The sequence below is a fragment of the Rhododendron vialii genome, chromosome 7a, assembly GCF_030253575.1.
Source record: "Rhododendron vialii isolate Sample 1 chromosome 7a, ASM3025357v1".
Classification (NCBI taxonomy): domain Eukaryota; kingdom Viridiplantae; phylum Streptophyta; class Magnoliopsida; order Ericales; family Ericaceae; genus Rhododendron; species Rhododendron vialii.
The window spans coordinates 36,151,874-36,175,385 of record NC_080563.1 but is presented as its reverse complement, the minus strand read 5'-3'; the positions used below and the strand labels follow the sequence as shown (position 1 = coordinate 36,175,385).

At 36.9% G+C, this 23,512-nt stretch overlaps 2 protein-coding genes and 1 pseudogene across 3 annotated transcripts; all 3 read left to right on the top strand.

Annotated features, from left to right (window-relative positions):
* Positions 1 to 332: 332 nt before the first annotated feature.
* On the top strand, positions 333 to 1,661 carry LOC131332965 (uncharacterized). Its single transcript, XM_058367270.1, has 3 exons — positions 333 to 779; positions 869 to 1,103; positions 1,207 to 1,661. Exons 1-3 carry the CDS (start codon positions 333 to 335, stop codon positions 1,659 to 1,661), a joined length of 1,137 nt encoding a protein of 378 aa, XP_058223253.1.
* Positions 1,662 to 8,117: 6,456 nt separating this feature from the next.
* LOC131334048 (homeobox-leucine zipper protein ATHB-6-like) lies at positions 8,118 to 12,514 on the top strand (annotated as a pseudogene).
* A 2,549-nt stretch (positions 12,515 to 15,063) lies between these two features.
* Positions 15,064 to 23,009, top strand: LOC131332040 (O-fucosyltransferase 7-like). 2 transcript variants are annotated; one of them, XM_058366058.1, is made up of 12 exons: positions 15,064 to 15,574; positions 16,381 to 16,485; positions 17,034 to 17,142; positions 17,277 to 17,344; positions 18,418 to 18,506; positions 18,592 to 18,772; positions 19,383 to 19,511; positions 19,601 to 19,734; positions 19,875 to 20,088; positions 21,765 to 21,949; positions 22,056 to 22,151; positions 22,463 to 23,009. In XM_058366058.1, exons 1-12 carry the CDS (start codon positions 15,422 to 15,424, stop codon positions 22,599 to 22,601), a joined length of 1,602 nt encoding a protein of 533 aa, XP_058222041.1. In that variant the 5' UTR covers positions 15,064 to 15,421; the 3' UTR covers positions 22,602 to 23,009. The 2 variants fall into 2 exon arrangements, with proteins under 2 accessions (XP_058222041.1, XP_058222042.1); XM_058366059.1 differs by having other exon boundaries at positions 15,065 to 15,574; positions 17,043 to 17,142.
* Positions 23,010 to 23,512: the final 503 nt, after the last annotated feature.

Sequence of the window (23,512 nt, the reverse complement as noted above, 5' to 3'; positions counted from 1 at the left end):
TTTGAAAATCTGTCGGCAACTTGGCTAGGGGGGTTTGCTTTACAAAACAATAACAAAGAATGTGTATAAATACCCATACACTTGGCTGTGTTTTTTAAAACATGAAACAAAGCTCCATTTGCAACAAAACCGCCCATATTCTACCACTGTGCATGTTTATCCCTACAAATCCGTATGGCAAATTATACCAATCCGGATGATTACAATCATGATATTACGATGAAGAAAATTGGGACAACGACGATCCGTATGGCGGAGATCCATACGATGGAGATCCGTACGATACCGGGGAAGGGTCAAGTCATCCTACGCCTCGTCGGGCAAATGCAAGAATGAGACGAGCTGCTGTTGGGATATGTAACATCCACCATGATATGTACATGTGCAAGGAACCGTGTCGTACCTCCGCCTTAACTGGTCAAGCTTGGGTCACCGAGCTAGAAGAGGGAAACCCAAAGCGTATATATCAATCATTTCGTATGAGTAAGATGAATTTCTTTTCACTTGTTTACCAACTTGAGCATAATTATGGGTTGCAAGTATCCGAGCGAATCTCGGTTGCTGAGCAAGTAGCTATCTTTCTCTGTATAATGGGCCAACGAGCTAATAATAGAAATGCCCAAGAACGTTTTCAACATTCGGGGGAGACTATATCAAGGCAGTTTCATAATGTGCTAAACGCCCTTAATGCCATGACTATCGATTGGGTTAGACCATGGCCTCAACAAGGAGTGCATAGCAAAATAGCTAACAATCCAAGATATTATCCACATTTCAAGGTATTTTTTGTAATTGATTTATTCGTTTTATGAGTACCCAGCCAATTCGTAGCTTTGGGGCTTTTAACCATTCAATTTTCTATATGTAGGACTGCATTGGGGCTATTGATGGCACTCACATAAAAGTCCACCCACCTACGGATGACCCTATACAGAAATGGATTGGTCGGAAAGGATATCCAACACAAAATATTATGGCCGTATGTGACTTTGATATGTGCTTCACGTTTGTGTTATCGGGATGGGAAGGAAGTGCGCACGACACAAGAATTTTTTATGATTGTATAAGGAATCCTGCGTTAAATTTTCCAACACCACAAGGAGGTTAGTCCTGCGATTTCTCCTTTACTTATATTACACCCTAATTGTACTAAAATTTTACAACTAACGTATTGGACAATCAGTACAGATCAATTTTATTTGGTAGATGCCGGGTACCCAAACACTCGTGGTTATCTAGCACCATACAGAGGTTGTAGATATCACCCTCCTGAATGGCATGACGGAGGCGCACCAAGGACAAACTTTGAAAGGTTTAACAAAATACACTCCTCTCTTCGGTGCACCATTGAAAGGACATATGGCGTTTGGAAAGCTCGTTGGCCTCTGATTTGTGACATGCCTGTTGGCTTCACAATGACAACACAAGTAGCTCTTGTGTCCGCAACGATGGCAATTCATAATTTTATGAGAAGGAACAACTTTCCTGACATTCCTTTTGGTTTCTATGATAGGCGACCAAATTTCTTGCCTTCAGATCGAGGAGTAGAAACTACAGCACCTAATGGCAACCATGGCAGTAGGGTCCAACGTGATGATCGTAACATGGACACTGTAAGGGCATCTATGCGAGATTTCATTGTGGAAAACAATATACGTTAGGTCACCTCGACACTTTGGAGGTTGTGTAATGTTGTTGAACCTGTGTGTTTATTTTTTTTGCTGTGCTTTTTTTTTTCATTCTGCTTGTAGGTGTGGTTTGCGTGTGTGTGTGTGGGGAGTTTTTTTTTTGGCTTCAGACTTATAATATTAATAAAGTGTTTGTGTTTGTTTTATTGTTCTTCATATTTATGTTATGTGTTTGTCGTTAAATTAAAGTGTTACTTGTAACATTGGTCTTATTTTTTTATGTCTCAAAATACCAAAATAAAAATACCGAATGTTTTCATTAAATTAAAAAAGGAAAAAAATTACACATCAAAAATAATTATTTTACCACAATAATATAACGCCGATAGGCAAACAGCATATCTGGGGGAAAAAAAAAGAAGAAGCAAACATAACATTACTTTAGAATAATAGACTTCAATAAACAGCTCATAAAAAATATTCAATAATAAAGTAAAAAAAAAATTAACAAAAAAACGGAAGTGACCTATTATAAGAAGACAAAGGGCAATATGGTAAAAATGCAACCCATAATTCATTCTCAACAATCATCTACCAAACACTACTACAGTTTCAAAATACATTCTGCACAAATCTCTCAAACACTCTACCATACTTAAAATACATTCTGGCCATAATCCAAAAAGTCAAAAAGCCAAAAAGCAGAAAATGAAAAGCCAAAAAGTAGGCTCCCAAACACCCCCATAATCAGAATCCGTTAAAGGGCTTAAATGATAAGGTGCAGAATAGATTTTTCGGAAAAGTAGTCTGCGAACTTATGATGGCAATACCCATAAGCTGGAATATCCCTCTCCTTAAATCGTTTTTCTTGAAGATTGATGAGGAATCTCTCGTCTCAATCCCTATTAGCTCCCAAGGTGTTGGTGATAAAGGAATATGGCACTCTACTGGTAATGGGACTTTTACTGTCAAGTCGGCCTACCACCTGGCTAGAAAGTGTACTGCTCCGAACCATTCTCGTGAATGTGGGGGACCTAGCTCAAGTAACCCTACAGATTCTTTTTGGAAAGCTTTATGGTCTTTACCTGTTCTAAACAAAATTAATATGTTTTTATGGCATTGTTCCCATAATGCAGTTGCGGTTCTCAATAATTTAAATCGGAAGAACATAGATATTTTCCCATATTGTCAAAGGTGCAACTCCAAGCATGAAACATTGGAACATATGCTCTTTCAATGTAAATTTTTGAGAGATGTGTGGTGTCAATCCCCCTTTGCTCATACTGTTTCTAGTTCCTGGGATTCGACTCATTTTTTAGATTAATTGGTGGTTTAGTCTTGCTATCATCTCCTAGTCATATGCTGGTGGTACTGATATGGGGCACTTCTTGCGTTGATTTGCTGGTTCTTATGGAAGGCTCGCAATAAAACCCACTTTGAAAATCAAAAATGGAATAGCTCCAGAATCTTGGAAGAAAGTTTTGTGATCTGTTCTGAATTCAAGGATGCAAATGCTCCTACTTGTGTTTCCTCTAATAATGCTACTCCTTCCCCTCCTATTAATTGGTGTCTCCCCTCTCTTGGTATCATTAAACTTAATGTTGATGGTGCTGTGGATAAGAGTGGTGGTCTAGTTGGTGTTGGGATAGTAGCACAAGATCATGTAGGGCAAATTTTGGGAACGACATCCTTTCCTTTTCCTGTTTTATTCTCCCTGAGAACAGTGCCGGTCCCAACATTTGGGTTGCCCAAGCCCGACCTTCCGCTTGGTTGCCCACTCGAAAATTCTAATCACAAAGAAGATTTGCAGGGAACCACGCAAGGAAAAATGTGTTTGGGTTCATTCCGGGTCTCACAAAAATCTAGAAAAATATCCAAAAAAATTTGAATATTATTTTATGGGGCCCTATAAAAAATTGGCTCCAAGGGATATCGATCGGTAAGTATTACTTTTGGATTCGTTGGAGCAAAACTGCTCAATTCGCCCATATGAATTCAAAAGTAACACTTACTGATGTCCGTTAGAGCTGATTTTTTATAGGGCCCCATAAAATAATATTAAAAATTTTATGGATATTTTTCTAGATTTTTGTGGGACCTGGAATGGACCTAAACGAGTTTTTCCTTATGTGGTTGTCTGCAAATCTTTATTGCGAATAATATGGCTCGTTGCCCACTAGTGTTAAGTATAAAAAAAAGTCAAACAAGCAACAACAAAAAAAAGGGATAAAAATAAGATTATATTATCCATTTAGCTTGAATTACATCATCCGTCCCTTCTCGATTTGGCTATAGCGTCCCTTTTTCTTTTTTTCTTCTTATCTGATAGCCCTCCTATTTTTTTTTTATCTGTTATTTACCCCAAGTATGTAAAAACATCTCTTTTACCCTCCTAATTTTCTCAAGTATCATAATTTTTTAAAGTATGTGGAAACCATACATATTTACTTTTTTAAAAAACTTTGTACAAAATTTTTTGGATGATGCCCCTAAATATATTTTTTGCTGGATTTCTATTTTTTTTTGTATGCATACAATTTTTTTTTTTTTGTTGCCCCTTGCTGGGGGGTTGCCCGAGCAGGCCGGCTTGCAGGGCTTACCCCCTGGCCGGCCCTGCCCGAGAACTGCGGAAGCACTGGGCTTTCGTGAAGCGTTGGTTACTGTAGCGAACAAAGGTTTCTCTAGTATTATTGTCGAAGGTGATTCTATTCAATTTGTGCAAGCTCTTATATTACTCTAGTTGAAAAATCTTTCTCCGATTGTAGCTCTATTTCTTTCTGATTGTTTAGAGCTTATTCAGAGCCCGTTTCAGAACGCAAAAAAAGTTCTTATTTTTTAAGAAGACAATTTCAAATTCAAATATTATGGACTTGTTGAAATCTAAAAATATGCAATATGGATCTTGTTTGAAAGAACTCATCGAGATCTTTTATACGCTGCAAAAAAAAATTGAAAATATATTTTTCATTTACATTATTTTTGAGTTTGAAAATGTGAAATAAGCTACTTATTTTTTAAGAAGGTTTCTGGAACGGGGCCTCATTTGTTTTCCTCTTGCATGTGTTTTTTTAAATATGTTAAGCGTTCTTTCAATAGGGTAGCCCATTCATTGGCTAAACAATCTCTATTAGGTGTTAGGTTAGAGAATTGGGTGGGGGTCCTGTCCCCATTTTTTGGCTAACCTTGTCCTTGATGATGTGCGGTCTTCGGGCCATCTTTCCTCTTAATAAAATCCTTATCTCTTTCTGTGAAAAAAAAAAAAAAAAACTTATGATGGAAATCCAAAAAGCTTCCTTGTAATTGATTTTTTTTTTTCAATTCTGTATTCTCAAGATCATTTCAATTACTGTGTTTTGAAAAATTGATCCATGTATTGGCTCTCAAACACTCTGAATTTAAAAAATGGACAATTCAAAAAAGTAAAGAAGGTAACAGCCGAACAAGTCCTCATTTTAATGTATAACCAGCCTGTGATAGGACGTCAACTGTTGAATATGACATTATTAACAAACTAATAAAAAAATCATTTTTTAAAAGGATAGAATAGGACAACATGCAGCTCATCTACGCTTCCATTTGAAGAAGCGTTTTTAAATTGTTGCGAGTGTCTCGTTAACCTTTTATTTTTTATTTTTTATGTGAATACTATATATTTACGAGCCTCGGATTATGAATTGCTCGAATCATAAAAGGAAGAATTTGATCGAGTCCGTATTGAGCAAATTGCACCTTGAAGTTACAAAATAGGCACAAATTGACATTTTATATGGAGTAATAATTTATTTTGAATGTAAAATATAGTTTGAATAATACTTTACAGTATTTCCATTTATTGGTTTTAATCAACTCTAAAGCAAAGGCTTACACTTAAATTTGTGCATGCAAGAGTTGTTTTTCACTTTTGTGTGTGTGTACAATGCAAGGAATAATTAACCTTGTACTCTCATGCATTTGGTGCATGCAAGAGAGCAAGAGTTGCTTATCCTAGGGTTTATATATACAAACTAAGGCTTTTTAACATGAATTTTCCTAATTCCTTTTAAGCGAGATGAATGTAGTCATAAGTGGTATCCAAGATGTTGCCAAGCGGATGCAGAGTGATCGATTCGACCGTTCATCTCAGCAGAGACACAGCTCAGATTGAATTTGAAAGTATACAAATTTGAATTGTCCATTCTTGGTTAAGATTCAAGCCGTCGATTACCAAGAGATGAGACCGCTCTACGCGGATATATCTCCTATTCCCACCCTATAAGTGAGGACACATGCACACACAAATCGAAAAAATCAAAGTAAAATTTGATCAACAATAAAAACAAAAAGTTGTAAAGATTTAAAGTAGTATTATTATTAGGATGATGCTGTGGTGTCCCTGGTCATTTTGGGGACACCGTAATTTTTGGCATAACTTTACCATTATGAGTATAACTAAAACCCATTACAAGTATAACAGAACTCAAATAAGGCATAATTAAGGAATATTCAAAAAACCAACCAAGGCATAACCAAACCCAACTAAGGTATAACAAACAAGCTATGTCTTACTGTGGTTTTGGTTATGCTTTGTTATGGTTCTGTTATGCTTATAATGAATTTTGGTTATACTCATAATGATTTTGTTATGCCAAAAATTACGATATCCTCAAAATGACCGGGGACACCATATAATTATTTGTTGCCTTGGTACGGGGAGAGAAGTAAATAATAATACTGAACACCCATTGAACCAGCAATAAGGAACGCATAGATTGTTGGAGTATATCAGTAGTATTTATGTAGCACGGGTATTTTGTCGGAGATCTCGTATTGGTGACGACAGACGCTTATCAAACATACGTCTTAACACTCAAATTCTGGCTCCGTTTGTTTCGATGTAAAATATTTTACTATATAAAATATTTTTTTAGAAAATAAATTTAAAATTTTTTATTTTTCGATATTTGGTTGGCACTTGAAAATATTTTCAGAAATCAACAAAATAATATAGAGAGAGGGGGCTTAAACAGTGGAGATTATTGGAATTGAATATGAATCAGGATTTTGGATCCGGGGACTGTGCTGAGCAGCTGCCGGCTTCGTTCCAACGATCGGAGACGTCCACTACGTAGAGTTCGTCGAGTACTACAAGTGTCCCAAAAATCAACTCGATCAAATATCGTTAAGTGCGTCATCGGAACACATATAACTTGAAAAAAATGGATTCAATAGTTTTGATCCAGTGTTTCATATCCATTAGGATTCATTTTTTTTTTTTTGAGTTATATGTAATCCGATGATACACTTAACGATATTTGATCGAGTTGATTTTTGGTATACTTGTAGTAATCAACAAGCTATACTCAATGGACGTCTCCGATCGTTGGACCAAGGCCGGCAAGGCCACACCGGTGCACGGAGCTACGCAGCACAGTCCCCGGATCTCAGGATTCGACGATCGAGAAAACTAAGCAGTGAGAATTACAGTAGAATGCAACATGTTCATTTCGAAAAATAACTTATGGAAGATTTAAGGATAAGTTATTTTTATTCAGTTGATGGAAAGTATTTTTCTCATTTTTTAAACAATCAGACATCGAAAAATAGGTAAAATATTTTATCGGAAAACATTTTACGTCGAAACAAATGGAGCCTCAATGTATTCTACTTTTTATCAACTTTTTCCATGTACAGCATCTTCAATAGATGGACATAAAGTTAAAGGAAATGAATCTCACATTACTTGGGGGTGGAATGAGTGATCACTTAATAACATTTGTGATATTTCCACTCATTGCCAATTGGTTTTGAGATGGACATAAAGTTTCTACATGGTATCAGAGCAGAGTCCGTTCCACCCCACATTTTAAAAATTCACAATCCACACCCCACGATGACAGACCAGCAAAAAGGTTGCACGATGATAGGACCCAAAAGTGGCCACACGTGACAGACCTCAAACGCGGCTGCACGTGAGGAGGGATGTTAAGGAAATGAATCTCACGTTGCTTGGGAGTGGAACGGGTGATCACTTAATAACATTTGAGACCTTTCCACTTATTACCAATTGGTTTTGAGATGGACATAAAATTTCTACATTCTCTGCATCGTGTCAAAAAGATTATTCGGTAGACTTTGGCATCGTGTCAACACTACATGCATTCACTTAAGGTCCATATACTCAATAGAAGATCCCACACAAATGGATAGTGTTAAGGAGTGCTGGGTCATCACGTGGTGGTGAGCACAAAATAAATTCTAGTCATATTGTGTGTCTTTATCGGTTCTAATTAGCTTTTCAAAAAAAAAAAAATTTATCGGTTCTACTTAGCATTTAAATAGTATTCCACTGCATATTATCCGTTGAAAAAACCGTAAATTCTTTTGTTTCTTGGAGGCAAGAAAAATGAAAATTCTGCATCCCCGTCCTCTAATTTTTTGCCCCACCTCATAAGTTAGGATGTACAGTAGTATATATAATCTTGCCTCATGAATCTTATACGCTAGGAAGCTTCTCTCTCTCTCTCTCTCTCTCTCTCTCTCTCTCTCTCTCTCTCTCTCATGGTTTAGCGTTGCTGCAGGGAAAGGGTTTTGTGTTCCCTCTGTTTCCAACTAGTCCTTCACATCTGCTTTATTGAAAGCTGACTTGGACTTATTAGCAATTAGCAATTAGAAAGAGAGAGTAATTTTATTTTGGCAATTGCAGTTTCAGAACAGAACCATTCTATGAGAAGAAGAGAAATCCAAGATCTCCCCACCCTCTGAAAGCTTAATTCAGCTATGAAACGGTTCAGTAGCACAGAAACTTTGGACGCCATGATTTACCCATTTCAAGGTAAGGGATTTTCCTCCTCACAAATTAATGTGTCTTTTCTTTACAGTCCAATGGGTCTTGTTTTCATGGGAAATGTCCGGAGACTTCTGTTTCACATTCTTGAGGGGGAAAATGAATGTAATTCAAAATGTCTCTGTTCTTTACCTTGTCTTTTTTTGGTTAGACAGTTAGGTGTGTCTGATTCAGCTTACGCAAACCTCAACTAGTTATCTCCTCGGTCTGATTGAAGGTAGGCCAGGACATCCACGCCTAAATTTAGGGAATTTGTGACAAATTACTATGTTCTTTCGCTCTGAGCCCAACCCTATTTAATTGTGCAGAAGCAAACCGACCGACCAACTGAAATAACCCTCGGAGCTGTTCTTTACCTTTTCTTCCCTCCCCCCAAAGAAAAAAAACCTTCCTCGCAATTGTGATCCAAACACAATCCAATTGTGTCTTGTTTTCGCAGGAAATTCCATAGAAATTTGTTTCAGATTCTTTCAAATTACAAATTCCATAGAAATCCAAGTGCATTTAATTACAAATTCCTACCTGTCTTGGGTCTCGGTATTTTGAAGGGAAATTCTGAGAGACTCGTCACATTCCTCTTTTCCTTCTATATATTTTCTTTTTCAATCAGAAAGAGGGAAAAAAAAAAGAATTAAAAAGAACTATTTCGTTCACAGTACAGAATTCCTGGCACCGTTGGAAATTCAGAGACTTTTTTTTTTTCACATTCTTTATTTCTAGTTAACCAAAACTGAAGAAATCAACATCCTTTGCGTTATTCATTTTACTGGAACTTCTTTAGTCCTTTGGATACTATTTTCTTGCTAACCAAACAGAAGGATTCAATCTCTGTCTCTTGTTGAAACGGAGAAGAATCAATTTCCCCCCCGTACACTCAATTGTTTAGCAATTCTTTAAAGGGAAATTTCAAAATGGCACCTGAACTTTCACTCCAATGTCACCGAAACACCTGAACTTTACTTTATTTCAATTAAACACTTGGACTTTCAAAATCTTCAAATTGAAGCACCTGCCATTAGCCTCCATCCACTTCCTTCACAAATTGGCTGATGTGACTCATTTCTGGCGTTAAAGGGCCTCACTAGAGATGTTAGAAAGTGAATTCAATGCATACAATCACAACCCAAAAGTGAAGTAGGGTTGGCATGGGTTGTGATTGTGCGTTGAGTTCACTTTCTAACATCTCTAGTGGGGCCCTTTAACGCCAGAAATGAGCCATATCAGTCGATTTGTGAAGAAAGTGGATGGAGGCTAACGACAAGTGCCTTAATTTGGGGATTTTGAAAGTCCAGGTGTTTAATTGAAATAAAGTGAAGTTCAGATGTTTCGGTGACATTAGAGTGAAAGTTCAGGTGCCATTTTGAAATTTTCCCATTCTTTAATTGCTCTGAATTTTCTCGTTGACAAAACAAAACGAAAGGAATCGAATTGATTCCCTTGCCTTCCTCAATTACTTGACAGGAAGCTTTGTTCACTTGGATTTTCCAGAACCACCCCAAAATTCTGCGCGGTTTTTCAATAAAATTTATCTCCGCTTGTTACTCTCATTTCTCAATTTATCTCTCAATTCCGGCTTTGTTCGATTGTTTCACGCTTTTTTTTTCCTTTTTTGTTGTGACTCCCTTTCCTTTTCTCTCTCGTAATTCTAGTATGTTTCGGAAATCGAAGTGGAATTCTCCTAGATGATGATCCTCTCACGTGATGAAAAAAATAGGGTCAACGGCGGTCTCACTTGACACTCCGAGCCATTTATTTCGTTGGCCTGGCCTCATTCTGTTCCTCTTCTATGTAAGCATCAAATTGAGTGGATATCACCATCCACTTGAATGAAGCATAATTGTCACAAGAGAAATGGAACGTCAGTGTCTCACAATTTATTTAATGACGAATACAATTCGGTCAGCTCCTTATTAATGTCTAATCAACCTGATTGAATCATCAAGAAAAATCGTAATGAGGCTCATCTTATGTCACATGATGATCACACGAGAGGAACTTAGGATCTTGATTCGAAAAGTTGTGCCTATTTCCGGGGTAAAAAAAGAAGAAGAACATAATGTGCTTTCTTGTTCAATGTTTTCACCTTTTTTCTTATCAATTTAAACATCTAAATTAGGTCTAACAAAATGAAAAAAGAAAAGAAAAGATGACATGCTTCTTGCAAAAACAGAGAAGAACCAGCATAATGGGCACAGTTTCGAATACAGTACAGAGTTCCAGGCAATGCTGGATAATTTAGAGAACGAGGATTGTACAGAGGAAAGCAGCAGAAATGGAGAGAAGAAAAGGAGATTGAGTTTGGATCAGGTGAAAGCATTGGAGAAGGTATTTGAGGAAGACAACAAGCTTGAGGCAGAGCAGAAGGTGAAAGTAGCACAAGAATTGGGGCTCCAACCGCGACAAGTCACGATTTGGTTTCAGAATCGAAGAGCCCGCTGGAAGGCGAAGCGATTGGAAAGAGATTACGGCGTTCTTAAAGCCAGTTATGAAGCTCTGAAGGTCAAGTTTGATGAGCTTGGGAAGGAGAAAGAGGGTTTAGTTGCAGAGGTATGGTACTATGTCTTTGTTTTCAAAAAAAATACTGAAAATGAAAACAAAAAAGAAACGAGATACTGAATATTTATTGAAGCTCCAATCTCCCTATATCTTTTTGGTTTGCTCATAGTATGCTATTTTGAAATGTTCCCAAATTATTTGTTCTCCTTGGAGAAAAAAAAAAAACCATAAATGATCAAAATTAGTTTTAAAGGTGGAAAACAAAAGGTAATGTCGAAAATCTTGAAAATGTCAATAAATTTTCTTAAAAAATAGGCATTAGTTACATACTTATATGTTCCTTTAAAATGTTAGGTTTTCCGTTTAAAGCGAACGAAATGGAATGGAGAGAGCAAATGTTTAGGAGGACCATAATGGGATGAAGTTATATAATTTGACGAATAATATGTCATAATAATATTACAAGGGATTTTTTTAACCCACTTGTCACGTCTAGGTTCATCATCCTAGCGTGTGGTCTATGAAGCGGAAGTTCCCATCTAGTTTCTTTAGTGCCCAGTCAAGCCTAATTTGGAATCATTGTGGGACAGTAATCGAAATTAATTATTTTGAAAAACTCGTCAAGTAATTTAAGTTATTCAGGTTAAAATTATATTCATCGAACATCAATAGCTGCATTAGCAAAATAGATTTGCGCAAAACGAATGGACAAAAGTATAAAATCATATTTTGTACTGTAGTTTGGGTATCTTCATTGCAGGTAAAAGAGTTGAGAGCAAAGCTTGGAGAGGATGATAACACAAAGAGCAATCACTCTGTTCAAGAAGCAACTCCACTTTTGGAATCAGACAACAATATTTCAGAGCATAGAATCTGTCCTAAACCTAAGCAAACCAACCCAAGTGATGAAATCCCAGGAAATGCAAATTCATTAGAGATCAGGGATGGGTTGTCTCTGATGAATTGCACTCTACTCTTGAATGAAGAAAATGCCCTAAATCCTCAACTATTGACACCGCCGTCGACTCCGTCTTCCGTAATATATGAGGGGTGTTCCTCTTCTATGTCTTCCCCGTGGATGAGTTATTTTCAGTTATTGGAATCAAGAGCAAAAGGGTACTACCAACACCAGTTTGTGAAGGTTGAAGAACAGAGTACTCTGTTTAGTACAGAGGACTTCCACCAGCAATATTTTCTCAGCTGATCAAGAACCAACCCTCCACTTGCACCACTGAAGAAGTCTAGTGGCACCGTCCATGGCAGAAATAATGATGGAGCTTTTGCAAAATGTGAAGCTTTTTATTATTTTAGTGAATAGTTTTTTTTAATGGGTTAACTGCACTAGCAGTCCCTATAACTTTAGTTAGATTTCGCTTTTGGTCTCCATGCTTGGAATTTTCTCAATATAAACTCTACACTCTACTTTCTGTACACGAGTAAGTCACACGCAACCAATCCGTTTGGGTATTTTAGCTGCTATGGTGATCATCTTTGGTGATTGTGTTTATGATATTATGTGAGTTGTCATTACTACATAGGTTAAAAATAGAGTTTTTTTCCGTTTATATCCCTCCAACTATCCACTATTTTTCTACTTAGTTCTCAAACTATTAAAAACGTTTACTTAGTCTTCCAACTATTCAATTGCAGTCTATGTAGTCCAAAAGTTAACTTCTGTTAATTTTTCTCACGGAAAATCCTATATTTAATAAATGGCTGCAGTCTATGTAGTCCAAAAGTTAACTTCTGTTAATTTTTCTCACGGAAAATCCTATATTTAATAAATGGCTCTGATTTTCAATCCGTTTAAATCAATATGAAAATCTTATTATTCTAAATATCATAATTAATTTTTGTCTCTAAGGCTCTTATTAGGGGTATTAGAGATCTTGTAAAGCATAGACTTGATTCTTATTGGGATCCTGTAGAGTATAGACTTGATTATGAAAATTTTAGAGACAAAAATTAATTATGACCATTTAAAATAATATGATCAGAATAATAAGATCTTCGTGCTAATTTAAACGGATTTTTAAACCATTTTTAATATATAAATAGTATCAAAAATTAAATACTCCAATTTTCAATCCGCTTGAATCGTTGCGAAGATCTTATTATTCTAATCCTATAATTCTAAAGGGTCATAATTTAATTTTATCTGTAGATCTTTAATAATCAAATATTTGCTTCATAGGATCCTAAATGAAAGCCCTATAACAAAAATTATTTATGACCCTTTAGAATAATATGATCAAAATAATAAGATCTTTGCACAGGTTCAAACGGATTAAAAATTGGAGCATTTAGTTTTTTATCATATTTTTTAAATAAATAAATATATATATATATATATATATATATATATATATATATATATATATATATATATATATATATATATGTAAGGACCACCTCATTTTAATAAAATGCGGACCTCTCTTTCTCGATTGAATTTCGATGATCCGAGCCGCTCAATGTGTTCAGAACGTGATTTTAAGGGTACCCGTGAGAAATTAGCCAAAAAAATGACCGGGAAGGACTTCATCCGAGCAGTTTTTGTTTGTTTTTTATCAAACGGTTCAATCAAAAACTGCTCGGATAAAGCCCTTCCCGGTCATTTTTTTGGCTAATTTCTCACGGGTACCCTTAAAATCACGTTCTAAACACATTGAGCGGCTCGGATCATTGAAATTTGATCAGAAAATGGGAGAAATGAGGAGGTTCATATTTTAACTAAAATAAGGACTCCCTTATTTGAGACTGACTCTATATATATATATATATATATATATATATATATATATATATATATATATATATAAACAGTATAACAAATTAAATATGGAATTTCCGTGAGAAAAGTTTAACTTTTGGACTACATAGACTGCAATTCAATAGTTGGAGGACTAAGTAAACGGTTTTAATAGTTTGAGAGCTAAGTAGAAAAATAGTGGATAGTTGGAGGAATATAAAAGAAAAAAACTCTGAAAAATATAACAGGTGGGCCCGAAAGTTTTGTTCTCAAAGAAATTCTATGAAACGGTTTATATATTCTCAAAGAAATTTCAAGAAACGGTTTATATATTTACCACAACTCCACCCCCCCCCCCCCCCACACACACACACACACACACACACACACACAACAATATATATTGAGCGACTCGGATCGTCGTAATTTGCTTGGGAAAGGGGAGTCTCGCACGGCAAGTGGATATATTCTGTATATTGTGAACATATTGAGCAGCTCGGATCGTCGCAATTTGCTCGGAAAAAGAGAGTCTCGCATGGCAAGTGGATATATATATATATATATATATATATATATATATGAGTTAAGTTCCAGTGAGGGATCCCTCATTTTATTAAAATGCGGGACTCCCCTTCCCAATTGAATTTCGATGATCCGAGCCGCTCAAAGTGATCAGAACGTGATTTTAAGGGATCCCGTGTGAAATCAGCAAAAAAAATGACCGAGAAGGGCTTCATCCGAGCAGTTTTCATTAAACGGTTAAAAAAAACTGCTCGGATGAAGCCCTTTCCGGTCATTTTTTTTGCTGATTTCTCGCAAGAACACTTAAAATTACGTTCTCCACACATTGAACGGTTTGAATTTTCAAAATTTGATCGGAAAATGAAAGTCTCGATCTCTCACTTGAAAATTCTTATATATATATATATATATATATATAAACATTAACCTCTGAGTTCAGATTGTACAAAAATGTCAGCAAAACTAGTTCCAATTGGCTGTGTGGTCAAAATCCTTATTTAATCGAAAGGTAAGAATTAGCAGTAGAAAAGATCAACATTTTGGAACATCCTTCCATTTCTCAGTAATGTTTTGGATAAAGTTCCAGCTACATAGTTCCATTTTGGAACGTCCTCTCTCTGTTCCTAATTGCTAATCCATTATTTCACTCTTGATGTTTCAAAATATTGGTTTTTTTTTTTTAAATAAAAGATGAAATGTTTTTTTAAAAAGCGATTCTTCACAAGTAAATATAAGTTTAGTAAAGTAAATAGAATATAGAACCAACGGTAGAAATGATAGGCATTGAATTTGGACGAGGGAGTATAGCTTGAAATCATAACTTTTGAGTAATTCTTGTTTTCGAATATTTCCGTAAATCTCTCTCTACAAAAAGCTTCCCCTGGAATTCAGCTTTTCTTTTCCCCGTTTGATTAGCGAACAAAGGAAAAACTTTATTTCCCACTTCTCTTTCCTCTGGCATTCTGAACAAATCTCAACCCAATTGATCGAATTCCTCTCTCTCCTCCCTCCCCCTTTTACTACTGTTTGCTGAGCAATTAATACTTGGGATGCCTCTTCGTTTTGCCTTTTGAAGAAAACTGAACAAAGCATTGCTAAACCCCTCATAAACAAGAAAACAACAAGAATCACTCTTAAATGGAGTAGTGGAGAGGGTCGTATTTGAATGTGGGTGTTTGAGAGCGAGAGAGACAGAGAGAGATGCATAGGCGAAGGTGTACGTTGGGACTAGTGAGGAGGTTGCTGTTGTGCGCAATAGGTGCAATAGGCCTACTAGCTCTGCTCTATGCCCATGTAGGCGTGTCCCCTTCCTCCCAAGTGGCCAACTTACCTGACTCTTACAAGCTCCCCGTGGTACTCTCTCTCTCTCTCTAATCACCAATTTCTACTGTCTTCTTCTCCTTTCTCTTTTTCAGATTGTTTGAAATAGTTTTCAATTCTAGGGTTTCAAGTTCCTCAAACACATGAATTTCCATTTGATGAATTCTTAGCATATAGTTTGTCTGATTTTTTTTTTTTCTGATTTTAAAAGTTTGTGAACGTTGTACCTAACGGTTGCAACTTCAGTTTCTGTATCAGAATGACTTTTCAATTATGCGCTTAGGAAACTATTTTTGAAAACCGAAAAATTCTGGGTTTCTGCACTTTTTTTTTTTTTTGTGGCTTTTTATGAAATGGGTTTTGGAAAATAATCATATTTTTTTTCAAAGATCAGTTCTTTTTTCAAGAAAATTCATTGACAATGATTTTTTCGAAATGCGTCAAAGATGAACTATTTGGTTTGGTTGCTGTTTTAGCATATAAACTTTTTCCGAATGTTTTTCAAAACACAAGGCTCCTTTTAAATAAATATACAATCATACAGCCGCCGTGTTTTTCGGTTACGTGAGAGATCATCTTTCTTGGTTCATTCTTGCATAGAATGTGGTGTATGTTAATTAGTTTTTATTGGAAACAATTACCACTCTACTTTCTTGGGTTAGGGTTTTAAATTATCTTTCTTGGTTCATTAGACTAATTCGTTACAATGTGGTATCATCTTTCTTGGTTCGTAAAGGTGATGTATTGTGAGAGAATGACAAACAAGAAATATGTACTTAAAAAATAAGAAAATGGGGCCTAATAATTGTTTGCTGATTTGAGATGACTTGATTTTATAGCAACAAGAAATTGGATACGAAAAACTGGGAGGAGAACGAAGCCTGAAGATTGAATTGGTGCCACTGCCACCCCATTTGTCAAGAACTCCTCTACCCGCTTGCAAGGTTTTCTGCTTCTCTTGGTACATTTGCTTATTTTTTGGCCTCTGATTTCATTATTTTTGTGTCCTTTTTAGGCGATTTGATGTTTAGTTTCTGGTGTTTTTATTTGGTACTGCTCTTTATCACATGAATTAGGGTATTGTGTGTTTGTCTTAATGTTGGATTTGTCTAATTGTCATGCCAAGACACTGAGAACACTGCAAAATATTCATAGTCATGAGTTCATTTTTCTGGTGGAAATTATGCATACAGGGTGGCATAACCCAGTTCTTGTATTAAGCTAAAAGTACCCATGAGGCCATGAACGCTAAATATGCTTCCTAGGTGAATTTTTAAATTGAAATTTGTCGAACATGTGTCTCATACCCTTAACCAAGTGTTGCAGTTTCCAACATTTGTACCTCATACATTTTTGAAAAGTATATGTAGCTACAGTAGCTAGGTGCTGACCAAGAAGAATGCCGATACTGTGATACATCTATAAATACATAACTGTGTATATGTGTATTGATGCAAAATAATCTTGTTCTATCACGTTTTCACTCTTTTAGATTTTACAGTTGGATGGTGCAGCTGCTGTTTTGGAGTTAGACAAGCTGTGGAAGCCACCACCAAATCGAGATTATGTTCCGTGTGTTGAGCCAAGTCGAACCTACACATGTAAGAAGTTCTGTTTTTGCATCCATTGTATGTATGAAATTCATTCATTACTCATTTCCGATTTACCAAAAAAAAGAAAGAAATTCATTCGTTACTGCTATATATGTTTATTTATTTCGTTGTTGTTCCATCAGTAACTGAAGAGCCTCGAGGTTACCTTCTTGTCCACACAAATGGCGGGCTGAATCAGATGCGAGCTGGGGTACATCTCTCTCTCTCTCTCTCTCTCTCTCTCTCTCTCTCTCTCTCTCTCTCTCTCTCTCTCTCTCTCTCATGCAAAACCTTTATTTGGCCAACTTTTACTTGTACCTCTTGTCAAGCCATCCTGGTCGTAGCATGTAAAATTAGATCTTTCTTTTTTTGGCCTCATGTGTTGCACATCGATAAGTTGGGGAATAAGTTAGACCTGAAAAGGCATTATGACCACTCCAGCCATACCCTGTTATGAGACTTTAAGTTTCATCGGCAAAATGCTCTTTCTAATACCGCCAGATGGTAGAAACATGGTGGAAATGATCTTACATAATTTAAGTTCAAGAGACTTATTTATTACAGTTTTTTCAGGTGGAAAGAAAGTACTGAATAGGATTTTGGTGGTGTAATAGTTAAAACATAGAGCTCAATGGACTGAATGGAGTAGTTCCCTTCTCAGCTATGAAATAGAGGACTTAAAAAGTTCTTTCATGAAGAAATTGTATATCAATATGTTTTAGGCATTTAGGTTACCACAGGGTACTATACTATCTCAATAAATCATTATAAGGGTTGCAATGTATTCAGGGTGCTTACCTTTTATATGTTTAGAAGTGTAGATATGAGCGATTAGCCAATCAAGATAGACCATGTAGGTTTTGGACTATTTGACTTGGGACCACTCAGCTTATGAATGGTAATTACCACCTTTGATATAGTTGGCTTAATATGATGTTTTCTGAATCAGTTTCCTAGGTGTAAAAGACGCAGTTTGATCCACTGTTCTTACTTTTTTCATCTTGATAGTATAGTCTAGCCCTCACAAATTAGTTGGCCTACGGTTGCATTGTATTAGGAGTCTAATAACGAGTTCTTTTCCTTTTCCTGTCTATTGTGATTGCATATCATAAGAAACTTTTGACTTAACTTATTGAACTTCTGTTGTTCGGAACAATTTCCAAGTATTAACAAGTAACAACAGCCATTCAGCAGTAAAGCTGCCAAGGTGACCTTATACATTTTATTACTATGACGATGTCCTGAAGATGTCTCACACTCTTACTTCCAAGTTTCAACTTGCAGATATGTGACATGGTTGCTGTTGCCCGCCTTATTAATGCTACTCTTGTGATTCCAGAGCTTGATAAACGCTCATTTTGGCAGGACACTAGGTGCCATTTTTTTCATATTCGGGTATTTGTGTAAAAGTTCGTGTATCTGCAAAACTATTGTTGATATCATTTGTTTAAACTGCAGCAATTTTTCTGATGTATTTGACGAAGATCATTTTATCAGTTCCTTGGCCAATGACGTAAGTATAATAAAAAAGCTTCCTAAGGAATTGGCAAATGCTACTAGAGCGGTTAAGCACTTCAGAAGTTGGTCTGGCATTGACTATTACCAGGATGAGATTGCGAGCATGTGGGCGGATTATCAGGTATATGGTCCGGAACGTTCCTTGGGAATGTTACTCAATTTTGCATATGTAATTCTGAACTGAAACAATATGAATGTTTCGATTTTCCCATCTTTCTGTTGGGTCATAAGTAGGAACCTATGTATCAAAGATACAGACATGGATACCAGAACTTTTAGAAAATGGGGACACAGCAGGAGACACCACGAAAATAAACAAATAAATATACAATTTTATTATACAACGGTGGAAACATGGTCATAGACTCATATGCAGGAGCCATGAAGTATCAATATGCATGTAACCCTAAATATTTGAAGTAATGCAAATTTACCCCCCAAAAGTTTTAGCAATTGCATATTTTAACCTATGTTGTATCCCCATATGTGTCTCCCCGTGCCTTGTTGAAAAGTTTTGGTCAAAACTTAATGGACACATGACGTTTCCCATATGTTTTTTGCTGTTTCCCCCATGGCATGTCCCGTGTTTCCGGGATGTCAGACACGGATGCAGCAAACTATAGGAGTGTCCGTGCTTGGCAGGAACGTTCCTTTTGAATGTATTTCACTTGTTAAATGTAATATTGTACTAAGATATGATGATAAATTTCAATTTTCCCATCTTTCCATAGGTTATTCGAGCAGCTAAGTCTGATTCTCGACTGGCAAACAATGATCTGCCTCCAGAAATTCAGAAGCTGCGCTGTCGTGCTTGTTATGAAGCCCTTCGCTTTTCACCGTGCATTGAAGCAATGGGAAAAGTAACATCTCAAATGCCAGTCTTGACTTTTTAAGTAAGAATACAATTTGTTGGGGCTAATGCAGCACCGTTTCTTTGTTGATTTTTTAGTTGTTGGTGGATCGGATGAGGTCTTATGGTCCATACATTGCTTTGCATTTACGATATGAAAAGGACATGCTTGCCTTCAGTGGGTGCACACATGATTTATCCCCTGAGGAAGCCGATGAACTAAAGACAATCAGGTGGGTGATGTCCTCTAAGTTTTTGTATGATAACCAGTATTGTATTGTTTTCTGCATTATACACTTATTTCACTGTACAGCCTGTAGCGGTATGCTTCCTGTCAATGAATTGTTTTATCATTTTTTATTTCAACTTGTAGGGAGAACACTGCTTATTGGAAGGTGAAGGACATAAATTCCACAGAACAAAGAGCCAAAGGATATTGCCCTTTGACTCCAAAGGAGATTGGAATATTTCTCACTGCTCTGAGATTCCCGTCAAAAACCCCTATATATATTGCTGCTGGAGAGATATATGGTGGGGATTCTCGTGTGGTGGATCTGCAATCACGCTATCCCTTGTTAATGAACAAGGTATCCTGTGAATCACCCTCTTGTTTGATGATTCTTTTCATTTCACTAGTAGAGACATTATCTTGCTGTTACAAAGAATCTCCTTACCTCCAATGAAATTATTCAACTTCGGGAAATGGCCTCGTGCGTTTCAGTATTAAAGAGAAGCACATTGTGCGGACGGTTGCATAAAGTTACTGTTTGACTGACTTACACAATATTAGTGATGTCATATGTTGGCACTTTGTGGTATCTGTTGGCAGTATGTACACCCTGAACCATCTCTGGTACCAACTCCGGGCCCCTTTGTTTGCCTGGATTTGTACACCGACTTAGACTTTTATCCAAGGGCACCACAGATCCGACATTTCAGCTGGATGTAAAATCCCTCAAATTCATGAGATATTATACAATACAGTTGGGGATGTGGTACTTTTAATTCCGTCCCTTTTAGTTGGATGGAGTTGCATATCCTATGCCTTACAGGATGTGGTTCGTAGGTCAAAGAATTGGGCAGTTGTGGTCTTATGATTAAGTTACATGAATACCTGCAGCATGCTACATCAAATATGCTCAATCTATGGTTTGTAGGTCAAGATATGCTCTGGAATCTTGTATGTGGGACAAGTAGAACACAGGATCTGTCAGCTATGTGACATGAACTCTTTTAAATGTGTGAAGTACCCATGACATGAACTCTTTTAAATGTGTGAAGTACCCACGTCCAACACTCATCACTTGCATAGGGCCATGCCATTTGTGTCAGACATTTCACTTGGATCGCCTAGGTAACATATTAGGCTATGTTTGGATCTTGGGTTCTTCCATAATGGAGGGATTGGTGCAAAATGTGTTCCTAGTTTTCTTTGTCATTTCATTGTGTGTCCTTTTTGAGTGTGGGTTGAAAATGAGTAATTCTTCGTTAAATTCTGCAAATAAAATTTTCACTTCAATGAATAGATGATTGGTCATTAACCATGCAAATTGCGAAGTGCCCCTAAAGTACTTCATTGTTTCTAAACATACAAGCCAAAAGTTCAATTGTCCAAAGGAAAATGATATTGGCACTCCAAAAATTGATGCAGGCACTCCAAAATCAGTGTAATTCCAAAGCCAATTTCCTTTGTTTTTTTGGAGTGCCTCCATCAATTTTTGGAGTGCCAATATCATTTCCCTTGTCCAAATGCCAAACAGAATAAGAGTCAATGACGAGATCCCAATCATTAGGATGACAACCAGTTGAACTTTTGGGACTCTGTTACTTGAAATGCAGTTAGAAGCTTCTTTTTAATTTTTGAATAGGGCAGAATGGCAGATTGAAGTTAAAAGGCAACCTTTTATAAGTAATAAGTACTGCCATCCATCTCTCTCTCTCTCTCTCTCTAGTTAGAAGCTTCTTTTTAACTTTTGAATAGGGCAGAATGGCAGATTGAAGTTAAAAGGCAACCTTTTATAAGTAACAAGTACTGCCACTCTCTCTCTCTCTCTCTCTCTCTCTCTCTCTCTCTCTCTCTCTCTCTCTCTCTCTCTCTCTCTCCACGAGCGCCCATTTTGGCAGTGTGTCATAATATTTATCAGTTTATTGTTTCTGTTTGTGAGATTTGAGGTTTATGAAGTGAGGCCTAATGAAATCAGAAGTTCTAGATGTTTTTGATAGTTGGCTATTGTGTTTATTCTGATGATGGTTGATTCTGCAGGAAAAACTGGCATCCGCAGAGGAGCTAGAGCCTTTTATCAATCACGCATCTCAAATGGCAGCACTGGACTTCATAGTGTCAGTTGAGAGTGATATATTCATTCCCTCATACTCTGGAAACATGGCAAGGGCCGTTGAAGGTCATCGTCGGTTTCTGGGACATAGGAAGACCATTTCTCCTGACAGGCAAGAGAACTAATTGATCTTTCACAGCACATCTGGGTTTCAGTAACTTCTGTTCATTCCAATAAACAGTTCTGAAAGCACTTCTTTTTTATTTCTTCATCTTCAGGAAAGCCCTTGTCCATCTTGTTGACAAAATACAGCGGGGAACTTTGAAAGAAGGCAAAAAAGTTTCAACTCGTGTTGCTGAAATCCACAAAAGACGGTATGTGATTATCATTGTGCTGTGTGTTTAATGTACTTTGCATAATATACGCCGATTACACATGGTTCTTCAAGCTGTATTTGCAAAAGTATTTTGTTAAGGATAAGGGAAAGGAACTGCAAAAGTTGAAGGAACAGGTTTAGACGGTACCCAAAGCCTTGACCTTGATCCAAACACTGAAGGTGTAATGTTCTAATTGTCATTTCTTGGGAAAATTGTTTTTGGGCAAGTTACGTCTAGTTCTATTGAGAGGTTTTATTTTGGATCGTTGCTATATCCGCGTTTGATTTTTTCTTTTGTTGGTTGTTCAGGCAAGGGTCCCCAAGGAAGAGAAAAGGCCCCATTTCAGGAACAAAGGGCACAGATAGGTTTCGATCAGAAGAAGCGTTTTATGTCAATCCTTTACCCGATTGTTTATGTCAAAAGGAAACATCGACTGTAATTCTGTGAACACCTCTGTCATTATTAGGTAGGTTAGAGTAGCACTGCCGGTACAAATCCTTGTGGGAAAATGCCTCCAGGCCAGTTGATCGATGGCATGCTTCATTTATTAAGTTGGTGCTGCCACTATCTGAGCTACGGTTGCAATTGTTGGAATCCAGAGAATAGATTGCTGGCTTCATGTATATATTTTGCTGAAAAAGTTTAGGGATCATGCTGGGGAAGACGGTTGACTGATGCGAGGCTTCCCCTTCAACTATGAAGGTGGGATTGTCGCCTGGAAATTGGTCAAGTTTTGGGAAGGGGGATACGATACTGTATTTGTAGTTTTGTTATAGCTTTGTTCGTGTATCCAATTCCATTCCATTCATGTGCATTTTAATAAATAGAAGAGAGTGAGACTCCATTTTTTCGCCTTCCGTGATCTTACCTTTTTCTGGTAAACTCAGTTGTATATTCGAAGTAGATCGAGTTTTAAATGGAGACAAATCGAATGGTGGGTGATTGCGACTTTTGAAAGCAACTTAAAAGATGTGATCGGACTGTTTATTTTTAATCGAATCGATCTAAGTCACATAATCAGCGTGCGCGTGCATGGAGCTCGAGCGTGAAAGTGTCTTTGAAATGCATTCCCAAAATTCACGAGAGCGAGGATTGAAAGCACAAGCAGAAGCGGAAGAGCATGACATTTTGAAGGATTTATGTGACCAAGTCTTAGAAGTGTTGAAGTTCGAGTTATCCAAAATTCCAAATGGATGTCTTCTAGTGTCGTGTGCAAAAATCCAATTGAAGTCTCAAGAACCCGTTAAATGGGACCCATTTTGAAGCTTTCTGCAAGTGGAAATCTTGTTTACAAAGGTGTTGTAAACGTTTGCAACACTCAATTTCTGCCGGTAAAAACGCTTCATCCAAAATTCCAA

Coding starts and splice junctions, on each gene's coding strand:
- LOC131332040 (XM_058366058.1), top strand. CDS start 15,422: ATGCATAGGCGAAGGTGTACGTTGGGACTAGTGAGGAGGTTGCTGTTG. Junction 18,773..19,382: donor GCATGTGGGCGGATTATCAG/GTATATGGTCCG, acceptor ATCTTTCCATAG/GTTATTCGAGCAGCTAAGTC. Junction 20,089..21,764: donor ATCCCTTGTTAATGAACAAG/GTATCCTGTGAA, acceptor TTGATTCTGCAG/GAAAAACTGGCATCCGCAGA.
- LOC131332965 (XM_058367270.1), top strand. CDS start 333: ATGAGACGAGCTGCTGTTGGGATATGTAACATCCACCATGATATGTAC. Junction 780..868: donor GATATTATCCACATTTCAAG/GTATTTTTTGTA, acceptor TTCTATATGTAG/GACTGCATTGGGGCTATTGA. Junction 1,104..1,206: donor TTTTCCAACACCACAAGGAG/GTTAGTCCTGCG, acceptor TTTATTTGGTAG/ATGCCGGGTACCCAAACACT.